The sequence below is a fragment of the Carya illinoinensis genome, chromosome 5 (assembly GCF_018687715.1).
Source record: "Carya illinoinensis cultivar Pawnee chromosome 5, C.illinoinensisPawnee_v1, whole genome shotgun sequence".
In the NCBI taxonomy this organism is placed as follows: domain Eukaryota; kingdom Viridiplantae; phylum Streptophyta; class Magnoliopsida; order Fagales; family Juglandaceae; genus Carya; species Carya illinoinensis.
This window is the reverse complement of record NC_056756.1, coordinates 13522795-13547288: the sequence shown is the minus strand read 5'-3', so window position 1 is coordinate 13547288 and position 24494 is coordinate 13522795. Positions and strand designations below refer to the sequence as shown.

At 40.8% G+C, this 24494-nt stretch overlaps 2 protein-coding genes across 2 annotated transcripts; both read left to right on the top strand.

Annotated features, from left to right (window-relative positions):
• Positions 1-453: 453 nt before the first annotated feature.
• On the top strand, positions 454-2421 carry LOC122308835. The gene is made up of 2 exons (XM_043122093.1): positions 454-947; positions 1244-2421. The coding sequence occupies exons 1-2, from the start codon at positions 628-630 to the stop codon at positions 2124-2126; spliced, it is 1203 nt and encodes a 400-aa protein (XP_042978027.1). The 5' UTR covers positions 454-627; the 3' UTR covers positions 2127-2421.
• A 2825-nt stretch (positions 2422-5246) lies between these two features.
• LOC122309164 lies at positions 5247-7457 on the top strand. The gene is made up of 2 exons (XM_043122540.1): positions 5247-5634; positions 6451-7457. The coding sequence occupies exons 1-2, from the start codon at positions 5315-5317 to the stop codon at positions 7307-7309; spliced, it is 1179 nt and encodes a 392-aa protein (XP_042978474.1). The 5' UTR covers positions 5247-5314; the 3' UTR covers positions 7310-7457.
• The last annotated feature ends 17037 nt before the right edge of the window (positions 7458-24494 follow it).

Here is a 24494-nt window from a genome sequence, read left to right as displayed (position 1 = left end):
AAAAAAAAAAAAGTGAATCCCATGAAAATAAAGTGAGTTTTTAATGCTTTTTCGTGGTGTAAACTGTAACACTGTAATCAATTATTTTATAAAAGGCATGCACGCAATTTGTACATTGAAGATTTATATATATTTGAAGCCTATAACTGTGAATGGAGATGTTTCGATTTTTTGATCATGTCATCTGACCCAAAAAGGGAAAAAAGACTCAAAGGTAGCAAGCTCGTTTTGATAATGGAGTGTTATGACATTTTATTTATTATTTAATTACTATTATTATTTAATATTTTATTATTATTCATAAAATATTTAAATTTCATCCACTGCCCAAATGCAAGTTAGGTGAACAGCTTTGAAATTACAATTTGGATAAGCGTCAAGACTGCAGGACAAATGGCAAGTGGTATGAAAGTAGGTCAAATATTAAACAACAGCAGATTGGCCACACGACAAATGACAAAACCTTCAAATTCCAATATTGACCTTGCATTGACCTTTCAAAGCCCTGTAACATCTGAATCCTCCATTGTTTTCTCAGATTATACATACACGAAGTGAAGCAAAGACGCGACGGACATAGATATTGCCAGAGCTAACGGCTGTGGGCGATTTTCTGGAGAGGAAAACATGTACGTGACAAGGCCTCTTTCGATGTACATAAAGTCTCCAGACGCCCTCTCGCTGCCTCCACCAGAGGGTCCCAGCTCTGGGATTTTGGTCATCCTTGATGAAGAAGCCGAGCCTACACGTTGTTTCGGACTGTGCAAAACTGGTTACATCAAGGACCTTCCTTTTCCTCAGAACAAGAGTCTAGAGCATCGATACACAACTGGCATCGGATTCGAGAGAGACTTTCATTTCCAGAAAGTTGTCTTCATTCCAGTCCTTGATCAGCCACTGTCTTCCAATCGCTACTACGCCATTCAACCCTACGGGAAGCATAGAGGGTATGCTCTCTATCTCAAACCACAGTCCTTTAAACATAGTGCCCATTGCCCAACAATGATGCAGCTATGATCTCTGCAACCCCTTAAATTTCATTCTGGCTTGCTATGCAAGATGCCATCTTTAACCCAAAACTTTATATGGACTGGCCTTTTAGGATTTGTTAAAACAGATCTGTGCTTACCATGGATAACCTTGAGTTCTAGGTCCAGCATTCATTAACATGAATAATGAATTAATGAAAATTGTTCAGTACCTTAAGGCAATAATATTATTGGTGACATGTTTGAAATTGCAGTGAAGCGTACACAAATTCTGAGGAGGAGGAAATGCCCACCTGCTGTTTCGGCGGATACGTCTGCGATGTAACACCACGACCGTTGGATCCCACTAACTTGAATCAGCAATTTATGATCTGTCGTAAAGGAGGAATCGTCAATAATTGGGGTGGTTTTGTTGCCAAATCTTTAGCTCCAGATGGATTTCCTCCATTCTTTTTGGGAGTAAAAGGGTGGAAAGTTTGTGCCGAGGCCTCCCCTGAATTCGAGTTGGGAGAAGCACAAGGCCTGGACACTACCCTCCGTGCCCGCTTACCAGAATTCAACTTTTCATTATCGAATACGAGCTCCAATCCCGTGGTTGTGGGAAAGTGGTACTGTCCCTTCATGTTTATCAAGGAAGGAACACCGAAATCATTGAAGGACGAAATGAGTAATTTGATATATTATGAGATAACGCTCCAGCAGAGATGGGAACAGATATTTGCTAGTGAGAACAACAATAGTCAAACTCAAGGCAACTCTGTGGCTGTGGATGCTCTTGTTAAGATAGAAGTGGTTAGAGTCGCCGGGAGGGAAGCTGTGATTGATGAGAGAAATGTGGCTAATGGGGTTTTGTGGTTCAGGAGTTGTAGCAATGTGGGAGAAGAAGCCAGTGTGGCGTTGGGTCTAGCAGTGATTGAAAGAATGAAGTGGGAGCAGGAAAGGGTAGGGTGGATTGGGGAAACATATGGAAAGCAAATGAGAATAGAGAGATTAGAGGGGTTTGGGGGAACAGGTGGGTGGAAGAGATTTGGTTGTTATGTTTTGGTGGAGAGTTTTGTGTTGAAACGACTGGATGGAAGCTTGGTACTAACCTATGATTTCAAGCACACTCATCAGATCAGGAGCAAATGGGAATGAGAACTACTTTTGGAACATTCAAAAGGCAGGCCTACTTCGCTCCCGTACTCTTAAATTTGTGATTTGTGTTAGTTGTTAAAAGGAAAGATTCCGTTTGTTTCTTTATTCTCCTTCTTCAGAATTGTGAACATGCAAACATTGCAAAGAGCTGGAAGATTGTTCCTCGTTTGTCACAGTTCTGTACCCATTTTGCTTTACTTCTCCTCCCCCCTCTTCTCTTTGATGTAATCGCTTGTTTGAGTAAAATATAACTTGCATTAACATCTAATAATCAAGTTCCCCCTTCGAGGATCAACGATTAGCATTAGCACTGGTATTTGAATTTGGAGGGAGAGAACGATACAAGACGAATGGAGGACACCCATTCTCATTAGATTATTCAAATGCATATCCAATAGGTTGGATTATTCAAATGCATATCCAATAGGGTGTTTGGTTAATAGAATGCATTGGATTATGAAAATATAAAGGGGATGGCTTTTTGCTAACTTAAGTTAGCGTTGTTGGTCAAATTTAATAGACACTATAGTATGATAAAAAGGAATAAATTTTTTTTCCTTGTGAACACTCTCTCTCCACTTGATTTTGGCTTCTATCAAACTCTCTCTCTCTCTCTCTCTCTCTCTCTCTCTCTCTCTCTCTCTCTCTCTCATTTCTTTTTTAATTTCTTCCCACGAGTTCTTCCTCTCCAGCAATAGCTTGTGTTTTGATGTTCTTCCTTTTTTTCTTTCCTTTTTTTTTTTTTCCTTTTTTTTCTTACTTCCTACCATGATTTGGTTGCAGTAATTTTCTGAGTATTATTATTGATTAATATATAATCGGTAGGGTTGTAAAATATGATAAAATTAAATAAAATAAAATTTAGAAAAAGGAAATTAATATTATTTTATTATTATATAAATAATATGTGGATAATTCAATATGGAAATTGGATGTGAATGGAATAGAAAAAGACAAATTCATATCATATTAACTGAAATTTAAGTTTGGCTTTGGCTATTCCAATGAGAGATTTTGACTAAATTCAAAGACATTCAAGATATTAATTTACATTGAACAAGTTAAAATAATAATATAATATTAGACATTTTAATAATATTTTGTTTTAATAATTTTTTTAATATTTTGTAAATACACTCTAATGTTAATTAATATTCATATTTTGTAAAATGGACATTAATTCATCTTACCGAAAACTACCATTGAAAATTCTGTCTTCACAAGACTGTCCAATACATGCGCAAAACTGTCCAATGGGATTTTTTTTTTTTTTTTTTTTTTTTTGGGATAAGTTTTTTTAATGCCTTTTTCATACCAAACACAGAATATTAAACAAAATTACATTGGACTACAAGCGATAAAGATACATGTAGTCGGGTAAAAGAATATACAATAAGAGTCATGATGATGGTCTATAGACAAAGTCTTGTGAAGACGTGCCATGGTGGGCTAATTGGAGAAGCTTTTGGAGTTACAGTAGTTTAAAAGTGGAGCTAAGGATTTTTAATTAGTCCAATGCATTCCATTTCAACAATAATTAAGTAAAATTTAAAGATACATTTGATTTAACCAATGCCATAGCTATAAGAAAATAAGATAGTTTAAATTTTTGTTATTTCTCTCCCTTGAAAAGGAAATGTTGACTGAAATATTCTTTATATAGAATTATTAAATCTAACACATTTTGTACAACTAAAAGGAAAGATTACAAGAAACTAAAGGCATAGTTTGATTTCGCAAATCTTTCAAATCATTTCATTTTATATCATATTATCTAAATATCTAAATATCAATATAAACAGCACATGCTGCTGCCTAGTTGGCAAAAACTTCAGTGTCTGAGTTGGTATGGATTAAGGATAGTCTATGGGAGGCCTTATCTATTACCTTAAGAGACAAAAATTATATTGTTTCTTCATGATTAGTGAGTATTTATTTTTTCTTTTTTTTTTTTAAATATCAATATAAACATTTTCCAGTTTCAAATTTTTAAAATTTTGATTTTTTCATCTAATCATTATTTAATCATTACAGTTTTCCTAAACTTCTAAACAAAACATGTATAAAAAATAATTCAACTTTTTTAAATTAAAAAAAATATATTAAAAAAATTATACTATAACTTTCTTTCAGTTTTCTAATTTTCTTGTTCAACTTATTTTTTATCATTTTTTAAAACCTTATAAATAAATTATTTTAATATTATTTACAAATTTTTCATTTTATTTATGTAACTAAACGAGGCTTTCACCTCATATTACTTTTACAAAAATCCTTGTTGGATGATTGTTTGTTAAGAACATAAGAATAAAAATTAAAATAACAAATATAATCAATCACACATAATATAAGATCTATGTAATCATTTGAACTGTTACATACAGACAATCAGATCCCAAAACATTGAGTCCCATACGTACGTTGTCTTGGTAGTGTATTTTTTATGGTAAAATAATATTACATACAATCATTAATTTTACGAACGTCTGCATTCTATTTTAAAAAGAGTTTTAAAAAATTAATTTTCTTATATGATCCGGTTCCGGATCTGCATTCAATACATTAGGCGCCGAGCAAGAAGAACGCGCAGACAGGAAGTCAATTCCTCCGTAACTTTCTCGGAGTCATTGGCTGTTCAACTCTGACTTTCTGCAATTCCAAATTCTCCACGTTATTAATAACAAAAATTTTAATTCCTGATCACTTTTTCATATTCTTTTATATATTTTATTGATATTATTAATTATATATTTAAAAAATTAATTTAATTAATTATATTAGTATAATATAAAATAAATGAATAAAAATAACTATATATAATATTACTTATCTTATTTTAAATAGGAAAAACGACTATACCACCTGAGCTTGACTGACTTAATTCACCATTGGTCAAAAATTTTGTTTTTTAAGTTAATAACTAAGGAAATGATTTTAAGTTATATATATTTTTATTTTTTAAAAATATTTAAATACATTAAAATGATGTGTACGAAAAAAAAAAAAAAAAAAAAAAAAAAAAGAAGAAGAAAAGAGAGAGAGAAGTGGCGGCACGCTTGGCAAAAGGTGGGCGGGACAGCAGCCCGGTCCCATCTAAAATACACGAAAACTCTGTATAAATCCTCAACCGCATCTACAAAGAAAGTAGAGAGTTGCAGAGGCAAAGATATCCCGAGAACATCATCAATATGTATGTGACGAAGTTTCTTTCTGACTACCAAAAGGATCCTTCTTCCCTCTTCCTGCCACCCCCCGAAGGCCCAAACTCCGGCGTTCTGGTCATCCAAGATGAAGAAGCCGAGCCTACTTGTTGCTTCGGATTGTCCAAGAGTCATACGATCACGGACCAGCCTTTCCCTCAGAACAAGAAACTCACGCTCCGATATTCAACGGGAGTTGGCGATAACAATCGTGTTGAGAGATTTTACGTTGCCTTGATTCCGGTTCTTAATCAGCCACTGTCTTCCAATCGGTACTATGCCATAAAGACACACGGGAGGCATACAGGGTATGTTTGCATGCATGTAATTAATTTTCAATTGCCAAGATATATATAATCAGACTGAATATATAGTTTTTCTCCCATATGTGATATGCCAGTATGTAGTTCCTTCTCAGCTTTCATGGATGCTTTTATCTTATCTGACACGGTGATTCAAAATTTTCATTTTATAGTTTGGGCCCTGGATATTTTAAAACCTTTTCCATAAATTTGTGTTAGTCGATCACTAGTTATTTTATTATTGATCGGATTATAGTATTCGAGTTAGTTAGATGGTATTGCTAGGTGTTGGTTGTGCTTGAACATTCATGGCTTGCAAAATAAAATAAATGACTGCTAGCTCATTGATACAACCTTCGTGGAGGAGGAAGAAGGAAGAATATGATCTCTAGCAAAAGTCCACTCTCTCTCTCTCTCTCTCATTCTCCTTTTTTTAGTCATTGCCCTTGGATCTTCCTTAACGTGCCCTATCGTATCAGCTTTATTCTCTCTTCAACTTTAAATCACTTCATCGTTTTATTTCTCCACCTTAGCAGGTTTTTGTCTCTTCCTCTCTTCCCTCTTTACATGGTGGCTTTTTATTCTTCCATGGGTTGGACTAATTCTATCCTTTATCACAATTTATCCCCTACAAACTTTAAAGATTTAAATTAATTCACTAGCTAGCTAGCTATATATCTAGCTAGAACAAAGGTAGATGTAATTTTAATTCAAGTTTGATTAATCTTATTAACGGATCAAACTCAAAATGATGAAGTTTATCATGTAGTTTGATCCTGAATTGCTTATGAATAATTCGACTCGTTCAAAATGGTCTTGTAGGGAAGCATATGCAAATTCCAAGGAAGATGACATGGGAACCTGTTGCTGCTTCGACTATGTTAATGATGTACCGCCAAGACCTTTGGATCCCAACGAGATGCACCAGCAATTCGAGATTCATCCCAACAAAACTTTATGGGGAAGGTCTGGTTTTGTTGCCAAACCCATAGCTCCAGATGGATTCCTTCCACGGTTCCTCGCAAATAGAGGGTGGGAAGTGCATACCTCAACTCCCCGAAATTTCAGTTTAGGTGAAGCACCGGGCCTAGACACTACCCTCCGTGCTCGCCTCCCGGATTTCAGCTTCCCGCTATCATGTAAGAGTTCTCAAAACGTGGTTGTAGGAAGGTGGTATTCTCCTTTCATGTTTATAAAGGAAGGAACACCAAAAGATCAAATGACCAGATCAATGTACTACAAGATAACCCTGGAGCAAAAATGGGAACAATTATTTTCATGTGAAAAGAGTGAGAGCCAAAGCAATGCCGTGGTTGTGGATGCTGTTGTTCAGAGAGAAGAGGTCTTGATTGCAGGGATGAAAGTTGTGGATCTGAATGTGGTTGATGAGGTGATGTGGTTCAAGAGCTTTGGCAATGGAGGAGGAGAAGTCCGTGTTGGTTTGAGCATGTTAGTGGTTGAGAGAATGAAGTGGGAGCAGATAAGGGTTGGATGGGTTGGGGGAAATGAGAGGCAAGTGGCACTGAAGAGAGTAGAGGAATTTGGAGGGTCAGCTGGGGAATGGATGAAGTTTGGTCTTTATGTTCTGGTTGAGAGGTTTGTTGTGAAAAGAATGGATGGAAGCCTGGTATTGACCTATGATTTCAAGCACATTAATCAGACTCGGGCCAAATGGGAATGAAAGTCACATTAGTTTGTTTTAAAACACAGTAAAACTCTGCTGTTTGATACCTAGTTTGTTTATATTTGTGTGTACTTTATTGATTGAAGTTTGTATTCATTTTGTGCATGTGGAAAACTTGAAGCAGTTGAACCGATATTTGTTTTGACCACTTTTATTTGCTTTCAACACCTCTGTTTTGTTCATCACATTGCTTTAGATATGCATTCTCAGATATTTCAAAACAAGAAGAGAGGCTAATATGAGCAACAAATTGTGTTGGTTTGATAGGTTATGCAGCATTCGTTTTTTTAAAAAGAAGAAGATCAAGAAAGTTTCATACATAACCTCACAAAAATGGGTTTGAGCGAGCCTCAGGACATCTCTGAAGGACAAAAAAGCATCCTCATTGCCTAATAGAATCGAAAATCATTTATATCTCAAGCAAGTATTGCCCATCCAAGAATAGAAAAATTACATAATAGAAAAATATGCTTTGAAGAGGTACGCAGTTATCATTGCCACGAATCCATGCACTTTCAGTCCAACATACATGGTCTTACCACTACAACAAAATTCATTTATTGTGACGGATGAAACTGTCACAAAAATGGCATCACAGAAAGTATTTTGTGATGGTTTACTGTACAACCGTCATTATTTTTATTTTTTATTTTTTTGGTGACTATTGGAAGTTTGTTGTGAGATGCAACATTCGGATGTGAAGAGTTTTGAGACACTCGAATTCCGTCACGAAAAGTACATTCAAATGTAGTAAAATAACATTCGAATGTTTACCTAACCGATTAGAATTCAAACAATAAATATCTAGTGTTTGATTTTTTTTTTTTTTCATTTGAACATTTGATTTTTACGTTCGACGTTTGTGATTTGATGTTTGAATGTTGTATTCACATGTTATTGGATAATTGTTCAAACGCAAAAACTTAAACTTTCGCATGGTTATTATATACGTTCGAACGTGAAGAAATTTATTCGATCATAACAGAATGAGTTCGATTTTTTGGGTGTAAACGTTCGAACATAATACTTTTTGTTCAAATTTATTTATCGCACGTCCGTGTAATTATGTTAGAACGTTGATTCGAATGCAAAGCCGTGTTCGAATGTTCTTCCTTTATATTCGAACGTACTAATCAAAACTAATAATTTCATAAAATTTAAAAGTATACAATTTGTATCATATTACACCACAAATAGTATCATTTGATGAAAATGTTTTAGAAAGTTGCAAAATTAGAAGTCAAAAGTTTTGAAAAAATAACACATAACACGTTCCATTTAGTGCATCTTCCCACCACAATTTGCTGCAGTGACATAACACGTTCCATTTGGACTAGCATCTTACTCTGTACTTGTTCTTGAAACTCAATGCATTCTATTTCAACTTGGTCTCTTTGTTGCTTCTGCAAACGCGTCTCTAAATCGGAATATTGCGATAAGATAGCCTCCAACTTATGTTGTCTCAGCTTCATTTGCTCAATTTCTTGGCATATGACATCCAAATCCTTGGTAAGATTATTAACTTATGAAGTCGAGGATGAATCTACATATTTGAAAGAATGTCACAAACCTTTTATCAAACCAGACTTTGTCCCGAGAATCTGCTTAAATATGTCGATGTTACTAGGAGAAGGTTCCTTAAAGGCTGGCTGCAGTTCAATCATTTTTTTCTACAATAATTAGGAAGAAAACATATATTAAGTAACATATTAAATAAAATAGTAAGAAAACATAATATCCGTTGGCATAATTAATTCACATAAAATGACCTCACTTACATAATTATCTTTGTCGACAAGATCAATCAACTTGTTGTGCGCATCGTTGTGAGTAGCAGCATAGACATGAACGAGAGAGAAATTTTCAAGATCATTACATTTCTAACAAAGCCATAGTAGTAATTTTTAAAAATCGTGTTAGTACTTAAATAAAGAATATGATAAAAAAAAAAGACTAAATTTTAATAAGTAATTACTATCTTATCGGCAAGGCATTGGAATGACCTTGAACTGGTGCAATGTTATATTGTCAAAGACGTTCTATTCTATGCATTGATAGAACTTAAGTGCTGTAGGAGAAATTATAAATGTTAAGTATAATCTATGAAACCAATATTACTATAAATAAGTTATAGGGGAAAAATCTAGAATATTTGATCATTCGGACTTGAGAAAATATCACAACACTTCCTCCAATCGTTTAGCTTCATTTTTTGAAAAGGGGACTAAGCAACCTCTTTCAACGTTTCAAATTTCTTCAAGTGGTCATGACATCGTCGTCCCTTGTGATGTCAAAATAATGTAATCATCAATTCATTCACAATTCGTTCTTCCTCGCTACGGCCAAAATTTAGGTCGAATTCATACTAAGAAGTGAATTGCGTCAAAAATATTATTTTAAGGCATTTCTAAAAAACTAAGGTATAGAAACTCGGGAGTACATGACTCTGAATGTGACCCTTAACCTCATTCGGGGATGTTGACCTTGATTTTCTTGTGTTTTTTATTTTTTTTCTCAAGCCAAGTCACGTGTTAAGCCACGACCGCAATGTGACAAGGCATCAGTTACCATATTTAAAATTATTAAAACCAGTCTTCCCAAGTATTCAAATATAATTAATTATCAACAATAATTTTCTTATTGGTAGGTGTCGACTATCCGTTTTCATCTTGTGTATCAACTTGATAAGGATCACAGTCCTCAGTTGGGGAGTCCTCAACCAGTTCGAGACTTGGCAGAGAAGGCACATTTCTTTGTTGTCGTTTTGGTGGAATCCTTGAAAAGAATTATTATTTTCATTGAACTAGCTTAGAAATAATTATGAAAAATGTAATAGCCTAATCTATGTATAAATAAAACATTTAGTACTTTTATTCTTCATCTCTAGATGTATTTTTCATGCTTGTTTCAGAATCTCCTTCAATAACATCTCCGTAATCTCCTTCCTCATCATCATCATCTTCTTCATTTTCTTCATCAACTTCTTCGTTTAACTCTTCTTCTTCTTCTTGTTTGGATTCTTCTGATTTGTCATAATCTTCAACTGAATGATCATTTAATATGAATGAGTCGAGATGTACGGATGAGATGTCATCTTTACATAAGGGTATTAGTTTGAGTGCACCAAGGTCAAAACTTACGTACAAATCTCCAAGTTATCTTTCTACTAGCTTCATCGGCCCGTTTCATTGGATCAATCAAGTAATAGACTTGGGTTGCTTGACAAGCCAATATAAACAGATCATCTACGTACCATTTACATGCAGTATTGAGACTTGTAAAGTGACTATCCCTATGTATTGAAACCGAACCACCACCTAGATCTCACCTATCACATTTAAATACATATGTCACATTCTCGCCCAGGTATTTCAGTCCAATAATGTCACATATGACACCATAGTAGTTAAGATCCTTTGTTCCATGACTTCCTTTGACCAACACACCACAGTTTTGCATTTTTCGATTACGTTCATGGTCCATAGTATGGAATCTATAACCTCAAACCATCCATGCAATGTATCGAAGTGCTCTGTTTGAAACTCCTTGGTGTAATGCATGCAATTCCACAGAAACTAATTCTGGATCATGAGCACGTTGTTCTAAAATCTAACAAGTGAAATAGTAACAAAATTATACAACGTTACTGTAAATTAACATGTTTATCAAATATTCTACTATACAGGAAATTTAAATGCATATGCGCTATTCAAACCATGTTGAAAATTTATCTTCGTGCCTCGTCTCTATATCCTCTACATCTTCTGTCCTAAGTTTGTCCATGTACTCACTATATAGAAGTAAAAAAAAATAAAATACTTGACTCACCTCTGATATAGATGTAGCACTTTAATATAATATATATTAATTAGAGTTATTCTAAATATGGATCGACATACCTAAGATAGTCATCAATCTCTCGAGAATTATTCAACACATGCCACTAAACTTTTGCTAACTCTCCATCGATTAAGTTGTACCCCGTTTGTGCATCCAATGGTTGCACATTTTGCGAAAACACAGATAGCTTACAAAGACGAGGGGTAGCGAAATCAACATTTCACTTTTCATGATTAAAGCATGTCTTAACCCCCGAGGAGATATATAGAGCAAAATGTAAACCGTTGACCACTTAGCTTGGGTTTTATTCCTAATAGTACGTTTTAGTCTACCTAAATATCTTTCAACTGGATACATCCAAAGAAACTGCACCAATCCACCTAACAGTACAAATCCTTATGTCAAAAAATGCATTGCTAAATGGACCATTACGTCAAAAAATGGTGGTGGAAAGATATGCTCAAAGTTACATTGTATTATTGCAATGTCATCTTCCATCTTTTATAATACATCTTGATTTACTACTCGATAGCACAAATACTTGAAAAATATGCATAATTCAGTTATGGCGATACGTACATTATAAGTTAGCTTCCCACGAATTCCTACCGATAACAATTTCTGCAAAAATATGTGACAATCATGACTTTTCAATCCACTTATTTTTCATTCATCAGGGTTCACGCATCTACCTAGATTTGAAGCATAACCATCTGGAAACTTCACACCTTGCAACCATTTGCAAAAGCCCATCCTCTCATCCCTTGTCATTGTAAAACAAGCATGCAACATAACCACCCTATTGCCTTCTACTTGAAAATGAAGATTATATTTAATTCCTATTCTTTCAAGATCTTTCATCATCTTAATCGTGTCCTTCATTTTTTTTAATGCTCATCAATGTCCCTAATATATTATCACAAATATTATCTTCTATATGTATTACATCCAAACTTTGTTGCAACATACATGATGACCAATATGCCAAGTAAAAAAAAATATTTCGCTTTGTCCAATTCAATTCTGCTGCGCCGTTTTCTCTTCTTCTTTCCTTGACCCTTGTCAAAATTGTTCACTCCAAGTTCCATCAATTGTTCCACTATCTCATCCCCAAACAACTCATTTGGTGCAATTTTGTCCTCCACTCTCCATCAAATTTAGCACATTCTCTTCACCATTCATGATTTAATAACAAATACCATCGAAAACACATCTCCTACGAATATTCTAGCTACTTATTTGCAGTTTCCTTATTACATGTGGGACACGCCAACTTGCCTTTAGTACTCCAACTCAAAAGATTGCCATATGCTGAAAAATCATTTATTGTCCATAATCTTGTAGCATGCATCTAAAAAGATGTCGACATGTATGCATTTTTAGATGCATGCTGCATAAAAAGTTAGGACATCATTTTCTCATAGATCTTTCAACTCTTCAATTAATGGATGCATGAATACGTCATATCATTCCTAGGTGATCTTGGGTCGGAGATAAGCAAAGTTAACAGAAAGTTTGGCGCCTTCATACACTTTGATGGTGGAAGATTATATGTAATCAACACTACAAGTCATGTGTTATAACTTGTACTCATATTACCAAACAGATTGAATCCTACCGTTGTTAGTCCTAGACGTACATTACGAGCTTCATTGCGAAAATTTGGATATTTATTATCAAAACTTTACCACGCAATTGAGTCAGCTGGGTGCCTCATATATCTGTCATCCTTAACTCATTTTTCCTTGTGCCACCACATATCTTGAGCTATTTTGCTACATGTATATGCTTCTGCAATCTTGGTTTGAGCGGAAAATAACGCAAATCAAGATATTACTAATTAGTTATTTATTTTAATCTTAGTATATATTATTAATCACTTATTTTTATTAATCTTATTATATATTATTAATTACTTATTTGTTTTAATCTTAGCACGTGGAGTTGGTTATTTGTTATTGTTACAATTTCTTAGAATTTTAAGTTATCATTAATTAAATTAGATATAATTATTTATCAATTTAAGATGTAAATTTAAATTGGATATGTAAGGTGTGACCTTCTATATATTTGATTCCAAATAAATAAGATTATTTATCTAAATAATGAATAAATATACTGAAGTTCTTCGAAACCCTCATTAAAGAATCCGTTGTTGGGTCTTAGCTGAGGGATTCTAAGAACTTTAGTATATTTTGTCCTAAGATGTGGAGTTAGTTATTTATTTTGTTGGTTATTAATTAGTTATTTGTTTTAATTTTAGTATATATTTGTGAGGGGCCCAAGCCTAGTAGTTTAGGGTTGTAGAAAGTAAGGAGGCCTTGGGCCCATCAAGTGGGAAACAAGGCAGCCCAAGGTGGAGGAATCACACCGCACCTGTGGAACACCTCCCAGCTTGAAGGGGACCCAGACTCGAGCCTAGGTCGATTAGAAAACCCACCACGAGATATGATCACCCAGGGCCTCGGTGGGAGACCGAGTCCTGCAGGAAGGTACATGGCAGGTAGCTGGCATAGAATCTAGACGATAAGGCATGGTTGATTAAGGGTGGGCCAGCTCCACGCCACATTTAATGAGTGTCAGGAGGCCCGAACACTCAACAACGTGCAGCCTAAGACCTATAGGATAGCACGACCATGACTAGACACGTCACCACAGTAGCAGGAGGGTGGTAGGTTTGACCGAAGCATGACTTGACACCCTACAATCTCCCTTAGCAACAGAGTCAAAGTCGAGTATAAATACCCCGATCCTACCCATTGGGAGAGGTCTAATTTCCTCTCTCTTTTATCACTCTTTTAGCTTTCTCCATCACCAGATTCCCCACTAACTTTGGCATCGGAGGGTCTTGGGATCACACCGGAGCCTACTCTTATCCCTTTACATAGGTTCCCTAGGTTGAGTCCCCGTGGAATTGCCCAGCGAAACACGACATTAACAGTGGCAATGTCTATGCAATCTTTTTTCCCTATAGTAGTGTGTACTTTGCATGTTGGCAACAACATAGTCTCAAACTAAGTAGAGAGAGGAGAACCAGAGCAAAATGGTGGAGGCAAGACTTGCAAAACTGGAAGAAATGTTGAAGAAACTCATCGAGGAAACTGGAACACTTTGCCAGGAGAATGTCGCATTGAGAAGGGCTAACGAGGAGCTGGATGGCGGAGGAAAGCCCAACAGTATCGAGCATGTTGACTCACAGTGCGACCTGCTCAGCACTGTAGCAGACAAAGAAAGATGCAAGATGCACCTCAAGCTCCAGGATTTGGGAGATAAATATACGGAGATAGCCCAGCAGATGGGAACCCCATCCACCGTCGACCAATTGCTTGTCAGTACTGATTTTCCGTACAGTGCATGAGTCATGGCGGTGGCTCTCCCCCCAAGTTCAAAGTCTCTCAGATGGAAATATATGACAGGTCTAAGGACCCAGTGGAACATCTGGAAACGTTCAAGGCTCACATGACCTTGCACGGCTTCTCGGAGGAGATTGCCTACCGATCCTTCCCCTTAACTTTGAAGGGATCCACACGAACCTAGTTTGGGTCTCTGCTGCCAGGGACCATAGGGAGTTTCAGTGACCTAGCTTGTCTTTCATGGCATAGTTCACGGTAAGCCAGAAGAGGAGGCAATCGGCAACATACCTCCTAATAGTGAAGTAACGAGACGGTGAAAGTCTGAAGTTGTACCTTTCCCAATTCAACCAAGAACTCGTGATCACAAACAACCAGGATGAGAAGATTACCTTGGCGGCCTTGCTGGGGGAATCTAGTCCGCAACTCGTTCATGGAAAAATAGCGTGAAAGACCCCCATAAATTTGAAGGAGTTCATGGACCAATCTGACGGGTTTATTAATGTCAAAGACACCCTTGAGGCCCTAATAGCTTTGCATCAGATCGAGATGGAGCAAGCAGATCAAAAGGCAATGAGGCAAAGAATGAGCCATGGTTGCCAAGGGGGAAATAGGGGAGCGCAGGATGCAAAAAAAAGAGGGCAATGCACCGGCTCGGCCACACAGCAGTCCCCAAGCCCAATCAAGTGTGGTGGTGGAAGGAGATCGCGAACCGAGCTCGTGGGGGGAACAAGGTCTAGCCAAGAAGAACGACCAGTATTGTGACTATCACATGAGGAGTCAGCATAGCGTCAAGAACTGGGCTACGCCCATAAGAGAAGAAGGGAGGAAGGCAAATGGAACCAAAAACTTTGGTTGGAGGATTGCCAAGACAAACACCAAGGCGGTCGACAAGGCACCCAGTGGGGTAAAAGTCCCGGGTGGCAGGGCACAAGGAGGAAGATCTGATGAAACCCGTGCCGCAGAATCCCCCCTTCCCCCGGGGCAGGGGCGAATACACCAATCAGAGAGATTCGCATAATCGACAGGGGTACCCAGGAGGAGAAACCATGTCTTCAGTCAGGAGGATGCACGCCTAGAAAGTCACTACGAGGAAGTGTTCACAGTTGGGAGGGCTCCGCCAAAGCTCGAAAATGATTCGGGAGTACCATTATAACATTTGGCGAGAAGGATGAGGTAGGCATCCGCCACCCCCACAACGATGCCCTGGAATAACAATGCAGGTTGCGAACTTTATGACCAGAAGGATCTTGGTAGACAATGGGAGTTTGGAGGACATCCTATTTCGGGAAGCCTTCGTAAAGATGGGGATCAGCCTCGACCAGTTGTGCCCGGCCCTCATGCCACTAACAGGACTCACATGTGACATTATTCAACCAATGGGGGCCATCACACTATCCATTTTGGCAGGGAAGGCCCCCAGAACGGCCATCACCATAGCTGATTTCCTGGTGGTGAAGGCACCCTTCTCGAACAACGCAATATTGGGGTGCCCCACCTAGAATAGTTTGAGGGCGGTAACTTTCACCTATTACCTCAAAATGAAGTTCCTAACCAACTTGGAGGTAAAAGAAGTTCATGGCGAATAGGTTATGACTTGGGAGTGCTACGCACAGGAGCTTATGCAAGAGGTCAAGGTAGTCGCGGCGATCAGAGAGGTCAGGCCATTGTTGCCTCCTATCCTGGCCGAATGGGATGAAGAGGTCCATGATGAGCAAGCTCTCCTATAGGCGGAACCAAATACACCCTTGAAGCTAGTTTCAGTTGGCAAACAGAGGCCCAAGCGGACAGTGTAGGTCGACACCAAGCTAGACATAGAATTTAGGCAATCTTTGAAACGCCTTCTCATTGAGCACCAGGACATATTCACTTGGAGCCACGAAGAAATGCCCAGGATGGACTACTCCATCATCCAACATTGACTCTTCGTCGAACTAGCTGCTCGGAAAGTCAAGCAAAAGTAACGGAGCTTTATTGCTAAGAAGTATATGGTAATAGCTGAAGAGGTGGTCATCTCCTGGCAGCTAAGTTCATTTGGAAGGCCCATCACCCACGCTTTCCAACGTGATCCTAGTAAAGAAGGCCAATGGAAAATGGCGTATGTGTGTCGCTTTCATCGACCTGAATAAAACCTGCCCAAAAGATAGCTTCCCTCTGCCGTGCATTGACCTGATCATGGACTCAACGACAGGACATCCTCTCCTTAGATCATGGACACCTACTCTAGATAAAATCAGATCAAGATGAGCTTGGAAGATGAATAAAAGATGGCATTCATCATAGACCAAAGGCTTTACTGTTACAAGGCCATATAGTTCGGCCATAAGAACGTTGGCGCCATTTACCAACACTTGGTCAATCGAATGTTCAAACAAAAATCAGTTGGAACATGGAGGTGTATGTGGATGACCTGGTGAAAAGCAAAAAGCCCAAGCATCATTTGGTGGATTTACATGAAACTTTCTCCATCCTCCAACGATACCAGATGAAGTTCAATTCGTCGAAATGCGCGTTCGAGGTAAAGTCAGAAAAATTCTTAAGGTTCATGGTCTCTGAGAGAGGGATTAAGGTGAACCCCGAGAAGGTTGAAGTAGTAGTAGGGATGCTCTCCCCTCGAAGCCTCCATGAAGTTCAGAGGTTGGCCGGCCGGGTAGCAGCCTTGAACTGCTTCATCGCCTAGTCGACCGATCGATGTCTTCCCTTCTTCAAAGTCCTAAGAAAGGCCCAAGAATGGGATGCCACCTACAAAGAAGCCTTTGCCAACATGAAAAAGTATTTGGCTCACCCATTGCTCCTAAGCCAAACAAAACCAGGTGGGGACATGATGGTGTATCTAGTTGTATCTCTGCATGCTGTGGCGGCAGTACTAGTTCAGGAAACTGATGGGGGGTAGGGGCTTTTCTACTACACGAGCTGGGCCTTCAGCGGAACCAAAGTTAGGTACCCACAAACTGAGATGTTGGTGTTCAAGCTAGTTGTCACCGTGAGGAGATTAAGGCCCTACTTCTAGGCCATCCGATGAAAGTTTCACCGATCTTCCCCTCAAGAAAGTCTTACAAAATCCGGACACTTTGGACTGGCTCGCTAAGTGGGCAATCAAGCTCAGTGAATTTGATATCGAGTACCTACCTCGAGCCACCATCAAGGGGCAAGTGTTGGTAGATTTCATCGCAGAATTTACCAGCTTCCCTGAAGAAATCCTGATTGCACCCTAAGGTAAGCTCTGGCAGGTCTACATAGATGGCTCATCCTGCCGGGTTGATGGAGGTGTGGGGGTGCATATAGTGATGAAACGGGGAGAAGAGCATGACTATGAGATCAAACTTGCCTTCAGGGCAACTAACAATGAGGCTGAGTACAAGGTGCTCTTGGCTAGGATGACAATTGCTCATTTGTTGGGAGTTGAGGAAGTGGAAGTAAGGGCCGACTCCCAAGTTGTTGTTAGCTAGGTGCTGGGACAGTTCGCCAGGAAGGGGAAAGGCTGAAAAGGTACCTCCAGCTTGTCTGCATTGACTGCAACCACTTTCGTTACTTTCAAATCCAACAAGTCTTGAGAGGAGAGAACCAGAAGGCAGATTGGCTAGTAAAGGCTGCACCAGGAGAGGAAGAGCTCCCTTTCCCAGAACAGACCGTCGTTAGGACGATCAACACCCCATCCATCGAGGCCAGCTTGTCACTGCCCCCGCAACCCCTGAATGGGCTGCAAACATCAAGGAGTTCCTACAGGAGGGCAAGTTGCCCAATGACGCGGAAGAGGAGATGAAGGTCGGAAACAGAGAAGCCCAATTCACATTTCTAGAAGGATCCTGTACAAGAGAGGCTTCTCCAAACCTCTTCTCAGATGCCTCTTTCCAAATGAGGCACAGTTTGTGTTAGTAGAGATCCATGAAGGAACTTGCAAAAGCCACACTAGAGGGAGGGCACTGGCCGTGAAGGTGACTTGAGCCAGATACTAATGGCCTCATTCACTCAGGGATGCCGAAGACTTCACAAGGAGATGCCCAAAGTGTCAAGAATACAGCCAGTCCCTCACTATGCCCCGAAGGAGCTAACATCGATCACTGCCACGTGGCCCTTCGCCTAATCGGGCTTGGATTTGATCGGCACGTTCCCGGTGGCCAAAGAAGGAGTCAAGTTCGTGATGGTGGCAGTTGACTACTTCACAAAGTAGGTCGAAGCAGAGGCCCTCGTGAGCATCATGACTCGGACCATCACAAAATTCCTGTGGAAGTCAATAGTATGTAGGTTCCTCAAAGCTTTGTATCAGACAATGGAAAATAGTTCAATTGTTCGCACTACCAGGAATGGTGCGCAGAGCTCGAGATTAAGGTGAAGTACTTCTCGTCAAGACACCCACAAGCAAGTGGCCAAGTCGAGGTGACCAACAAAACTCTCATCTCCACTCTCAAGAAAAAGCTCGAAACACATGAAGGGGCAATGGTTGAGGAGCTCGCAGGTGTACTATGGGCTTACCGAACGAATATATGGACTCCCATGGTGGAAATTCCCTTCGCCCGTACTTACGAGAGTGAAGTGGTAATTTCCATAGAAGTCAAAATGCCTACATTTCGCTTCAAGCATTTTGACCCAAGTGCCAAAGATAAGAAGCTAATAGAAGGGCTAGATCTCCAAGAAGAGAGAAGGGAAGATGCAGCAATACGAACGGCAAGCAACAAGCGAAAGGTAGAATAGTATTTTAACAAACGGGTCAGGCTGCTATCCTTCAGAGTGGGCAATCTTGTGCTGAAACAAATAGGGGTAACTACCTACAAAGAAGAAAAGCTAGGACTACAATGGGAAGGTCTATATGTGGTAACTACAAGTAACTGACCCGGCTTCTACTGTCTCAAGAGCAGTGAGGAAGTCAAGCTCCCCCACCTATGGAACGCTGAGTATCTGAAGAAATATTTCATGTAAGGACAAAGAGCAACATCCTATATGTAAACTCCAAATTTATGAATAAAAATGCATAAATGTTTGTCCCGGACTCTTTTTCACTTGAGACTAGAACCAAGCAAGTCCCTAGACTCGCTGCGGGGTAAGGTCAGGTCTCAAAGACTCTGCAACCCTTGTCCAACAAAGTCGATTCCCTTACTTGCCATGAAGACGAGTCCCTAGACTCCCAGTGGGGTAAAGCCAAGTTTTTTAGACTCGCCGACCCTTGTCCAACAAAATTGAGTCCTTAGACTCACCATGAAGATGAGTCTCTAGACTCAGGGCGGTGTAAGGCTAAGTCTTCGTTGACCTTATTCTAACAAATCTGAGTCCCTACACTCATTGCGGGGTAAGGCCAAGTCTCCTGAACATGCCAACCCCCTGCCCAACAAAGTCGAGTCTCTAAACTTACAGTAGTGTAAAGCCAAGTCTTCGAAATACGCCGACCTCCCACCCAACAAAGTTGAGTCCCTAGACTCACTATGAAGACGAGTCCTTAGACTCATTGCGAGGTAAGGCCAAGTTTTTGAGACTCGTTGACCCCCTGCCCAACAAAGCCTAGACTAGCTACAAAGATGAGTCCCTAGACTTGTTATAGGGTAAGGCCAATTCTCTGAGACTCATCGACCCCTCGCCCAACAAGATTGAGTCTCTAGACTCGCCATGAAGACGAGTCCTTAGACTCATTGCGGAGTATGGCCAAGTCTCCGAGACTCGCAGACCCCCCAACCAACAAAGTCTAGCTGATAGACTCACTGTGGGGTGAGGCTAGGACTTGCCGACCCCCCATTGCCAGGGCACTAACCCCAAGCAAAAAAAAAAAAAAAAAAAAAACAACAACAACAAAAGAGGGAGATAAAAAGGAGAATGAAAAGAGGAAAGCAGAAAGAGAGTCATAAACAAGACACAAGCAACTGAAAGAAAGGAACTTTCATTACAGTTTTGCACGGCATGCATTCTTTACAAAGTACAAGGATGAGAAATTTATACAGGAAATTCTATAAAAAATAAGGGAGCCTAGGCCCATCACTAAGGAGGCGGAGGAGGAGGAACGCAGGTCCAGGGTCCAGGGTTTGCAAGTTCAATTTGGGGTGCGCCAGCAAATGTTCGCGCAACCACTTGAGACCTTCCTTGTAGCCATAAGCCTAGGCCACGTACTGAATGGCGTTGCATTTCACAATCTAGGACCTTATCTCCTCAAAATGTTGATTGATGTCACCTAGTTAAGACCTCAGGCCTAAGATCTCACAATCTCGAGCCATAAGGTCGAGGTTTTTCTTGATCATTGCCTACACAAGCTCCCTGACCCACTCTTTGGCCTTTCGCAGCTGTTTCCTCCAGTGTTGGGCTACCTTGGTAAGGTTGAAGGTCCTGGACAACAGCTGCAAGCATTGCCTGGCTGTGTTGGCCAAGTCCCACTATACCTCCCGCAACTCAGTCCAAGAAGACTCCAGCTCCCCATCCTGAGTAACAAGGTCCCACTAGATTGCAGCATGAACCTCCTCGAGGCAACTGTAATGCTTTCCCCATCGACGGTTGTCTTCCTCAGCCTCATGCAGCACCCTCTTCAGCACCTTCTTCTTCTTCTTGGGCCTTAAGGTGGTCGTTGCTGAGTGTTGGATCTCCTTCCACATGTCCTTCGCCTCCTCCACCAGCCCCTTATTCTTAGTAGAAAGGGCCTCATTCTGTTGGACCGCTTGCTTCAGCTTATAGTACTCATAGTGAACTAGCGTCGCAAGCTGGTAATTAGCCTATGATAGCTCCCCCAACTCCCCACCAGTTGGTCTGTGACCCACATAAAGAGAATGCTGGGGAGTCAAAAGCTAAAGGAAGAGAAGACCCGACATAGTGAGTGGAGTACGGGAAGGCATACTTGGGCTAAGTAAGGGCATAGCTTTTAGGTTGTCTGCTTGATGGTCGTGGCCCGAGCCTTGTCAAGGTTTGAGTCAGGGGATTGGTTCTCCTCAGCCCCAGTGGAAGAGGAAGGGCCTGCAACTCCCAACGCTAAGGAGGGATCCACTCCCCCTGCTTTGGCTTTCCCCTCTTCAGGAAGGGGACCTCGCGAGGGACCTTACCAGTCGAGTTGTGAGAGGAAATAGAAAATCTCCCCTAAGAGTTGTTGTCATTGTGCAGCTTGACGATCGGGGTGGACTTTTGGGAATCTTCCGCGAGGTTTGGTCCTACAGAGGTGAGCCTAGGGGAGACAAACCTAGCGCTGGGAGAGGCAGACCCAGAAACCCCTCACGATCCCTGACCCTAGTAATGAGGGGAGGGGGAAAGGTGAGGAGGGGTCACTTGCCTAACCCCACTGCCCTCGACTCTAGCAGCGGTTTGGGGAGGCACTATAGGGAACTTGCTCTTCCTCTCTTTCTTCCTCTTCTCTTTCGTCTTCTTCTTCTTCTCCTCTCTCTCTCTCTCTCTCTCTCTCTCTCTCTCTCTTCTTCTTATTCTTCTCTTCCTTCTTCTTTCTCTTCTCTTTCTTTTTCTTCTTCTCCCTCAACTTGGGTTCTAGTCTCAAAGATGGTTTGGGAGACCTCAGGAGGAATGCCCGACTCTCCTCCCCTGCCTTAGGCTGCAAGGAGGTCTCGAGGCTTCGTGGATATGTACGGCCCAACCTCACAAGGAGCAAGGCGCACGAAAGCAATGAAGAAGGCAGCCTAGTAGTCACCCTCGTCATCTTTTTTTTCCAAGAAGGTAAATGGAACCCCAGCAAATGTGGTATGAGGGCCAATTGAAGAAGAAGTGCAGGTGGCGGAATGCGAGCAACTCAAAAACAACGTTGTACTTCCCCAAGTTGGTGACTCCGAGTCCTCTTGCCCACGAGCTTCCTGTGAAATCTCTTGGTGCGCGTCATGACTCACATTCGACCGCTTTCCCTTGCCCAGAAGAGTTCGAAGGGCGTTTTCGACCCTAGGGTGAGGGCCCAGGAAATCCCCACAAATCACATATGAACAATTGGGCGCGCACAGGTAGTCGCATATGTTAGTGTCGGTGCACTACTCCTTGGGACGGGCCTGCACCCCAGTAACCAAGTGGCGAGCCGAGCCTCTTCCCTTTGATTCAACTTAATGCTAAGGCACTAGGGGGGAGGAAAGCCAAAATGGGCAGAGCCGGGTACTCTTGGTAGACCTCCTCCTTTGCAAGATACTCCCACCTCAAGCCTGATACGAAAAAGAATTCCGATTCCACTCCTTGACGCTGCTCGAGGGCGACGATCTTTTTGTCAGGGGATCGGGCCTAAAAGCTACATATGCTCCCCTCAATGTGGTTCACTCAGTAGGCATATAGGAACTTCTGAGTAGTCAGGTCAGGATACCCCTTTGCGATTGAATAATGCAGTAGGATAATAGGATCTTCTAGGCATTGAGATTAGGCTGGGCAGGGGCCAAGCCTAGAAAATCAAGGACTTCGTGGACTGGGAGGCGAAAGGGGAGGCACATGCCATTTGCGAACATGAGGGGGGTAGAGTGCCACCCCAGACGCCATCCCATTAGCGTCCACTACATGCTGCCCTACCTTGGGAACTTCGATGACCTTGGAAGTGGGAAAATCGTACTTCAAGCAAATTGCTTGAAGATCCGCGAGCATGATGGACAATACCTAGTTTTTTTCCCCACAAAGTATGGAGTAGGAGTCTTGGAAGAGGTTTTGGGGCTATAGGAGTATTTGGAGGTGGCAGAAAAGGGGGAGGTGACAGGCGTAGTCGAAGAAGTGGGGGGAGGACAACGGCGGAGAAGAACCAGGGAAGTAGAAGGAAGAATGAGGCACTGTAGTAGGATGGGGCTCAAGGAGGAAACGCTTGAGATGTAGAGGTTCGAACGAAAGGGTATAGAGGTTGAGATGCATAAATGAGGGAGAAGAAGGAAGGTGGGGGGATTATATAGCAGAGGATGGTTAGGAATGGCATGAGAAACGGAGCGACGCTGACATTGATGATGCTAGCGAAATGGCGTGCGAACCCCAACAGGTGCGAATAGCAGCGGTTGTGTCATACGCGTGGGAAGTACGGGCCAATGCACCTCCCAAGACTTGGGAAGAGGAATGGTCAGCCCGTACCATCAACGGGGAACCCAAACGTCCTCCTCCTTGTCTGAAGCGTTAGTAGGCAACAAGCCACATGTTAGAGAGCAGCCTAGGACATAAGATATATTGAATTCCTACCACACCACTGTGATGAAAATTCGCGGGGTAATGTGAGGGAGAAAGAGCCCCAAGCCTAATAGTTCAAGGCCATAGGAAGCAATGAGGCCTCGGGCCCATGAAGTGGGAAACAAGGCAGCCTAAGGCAGAGGAATTGCACCACTCTTGTGAAACACCTCCCAGCTTGAAGGGGACCCATACCGTAGCCTGGGTCCATCAAAAAACCTACCACGAGCAATGATCGCCTAAGGCCTCGGTGGGGGATTGAGCCCTGCAGGAAGGTACATGTCAAGGAGTTGGCATAGAATCCCGACGACAAGGCATGGTTGATCGAGGGTGCTTCAGGCCAAGGACAAGCCACATTTAATGCATATCAAGGGGCTCGAGTATGCAACAACGTGCAACTTGAAACCCGTAGGACAGCACGACTACAACCTGACATGTCGTTGTGGCAGCAAGAGGGTAGTAGGTCTGACCAAAGCACGACCTAACACCCCACGATCTCCCTTGACAGTAGAGTTGAAGCTGGGTATAAATACCTTGATCCTACCCACAAGGAGAGATCTGATTTTCTTTCTCTTTTATTACTTTCTTAGCTTTCTCCATCACTAGATTCCTAACTAACTTTGGCATTGGAAGGTCCCCGGATCACACCGGAGCCTACTTTTATCCCCTTAAATAGGATCCCTAGGTTGGGTCTCTGTGGAACTGCCAGACCGCGAAATACAACATCAACAATATTATTGATTAGATATTTGTTTTAATCTTAGTATATATTATTAATTAGTTATTTGTTTTAATCTTAGTATTATTATTAATCACTTATTTGTATTAATGTTATTATATATTATTCATTACTCATTTGTTCAAAATATTAGTATAGATTATTAATTAGTTATTTGTTTTAACCTTAGTAT

Bases quoted from the DNA above. Each gene is read 5' to 3' on its own strand.
- LOC122308835 (XM_043122093.1), top strand. From the start codon at position 628: ATGTACGTGACAAGGCCTCTTTCGATGTACATAAAGTCTCCAGACGCC. The intron at 948-1,243 runs GTATGCTCTCTA...TTGAAATTGCAG, and splicing joins CCCTACGGGAAGCATAGAGG to TGAAGCGTACACAAATTCTG.
- LOC122309164 (XM_043122540.1), top strand. From the start codon at position 5,315: ATGTATGTGACGAAGTTTCTTTCTGACTACCAAAAGGATCCTTCTTCC. The intron at 5,635-6,450 runs GTATGTTTGCAT...ATGGTCTTGTAG, and splicing joins ACACACGGGAGGCATACAGG to GGAAGCATATGCAAATTCCA.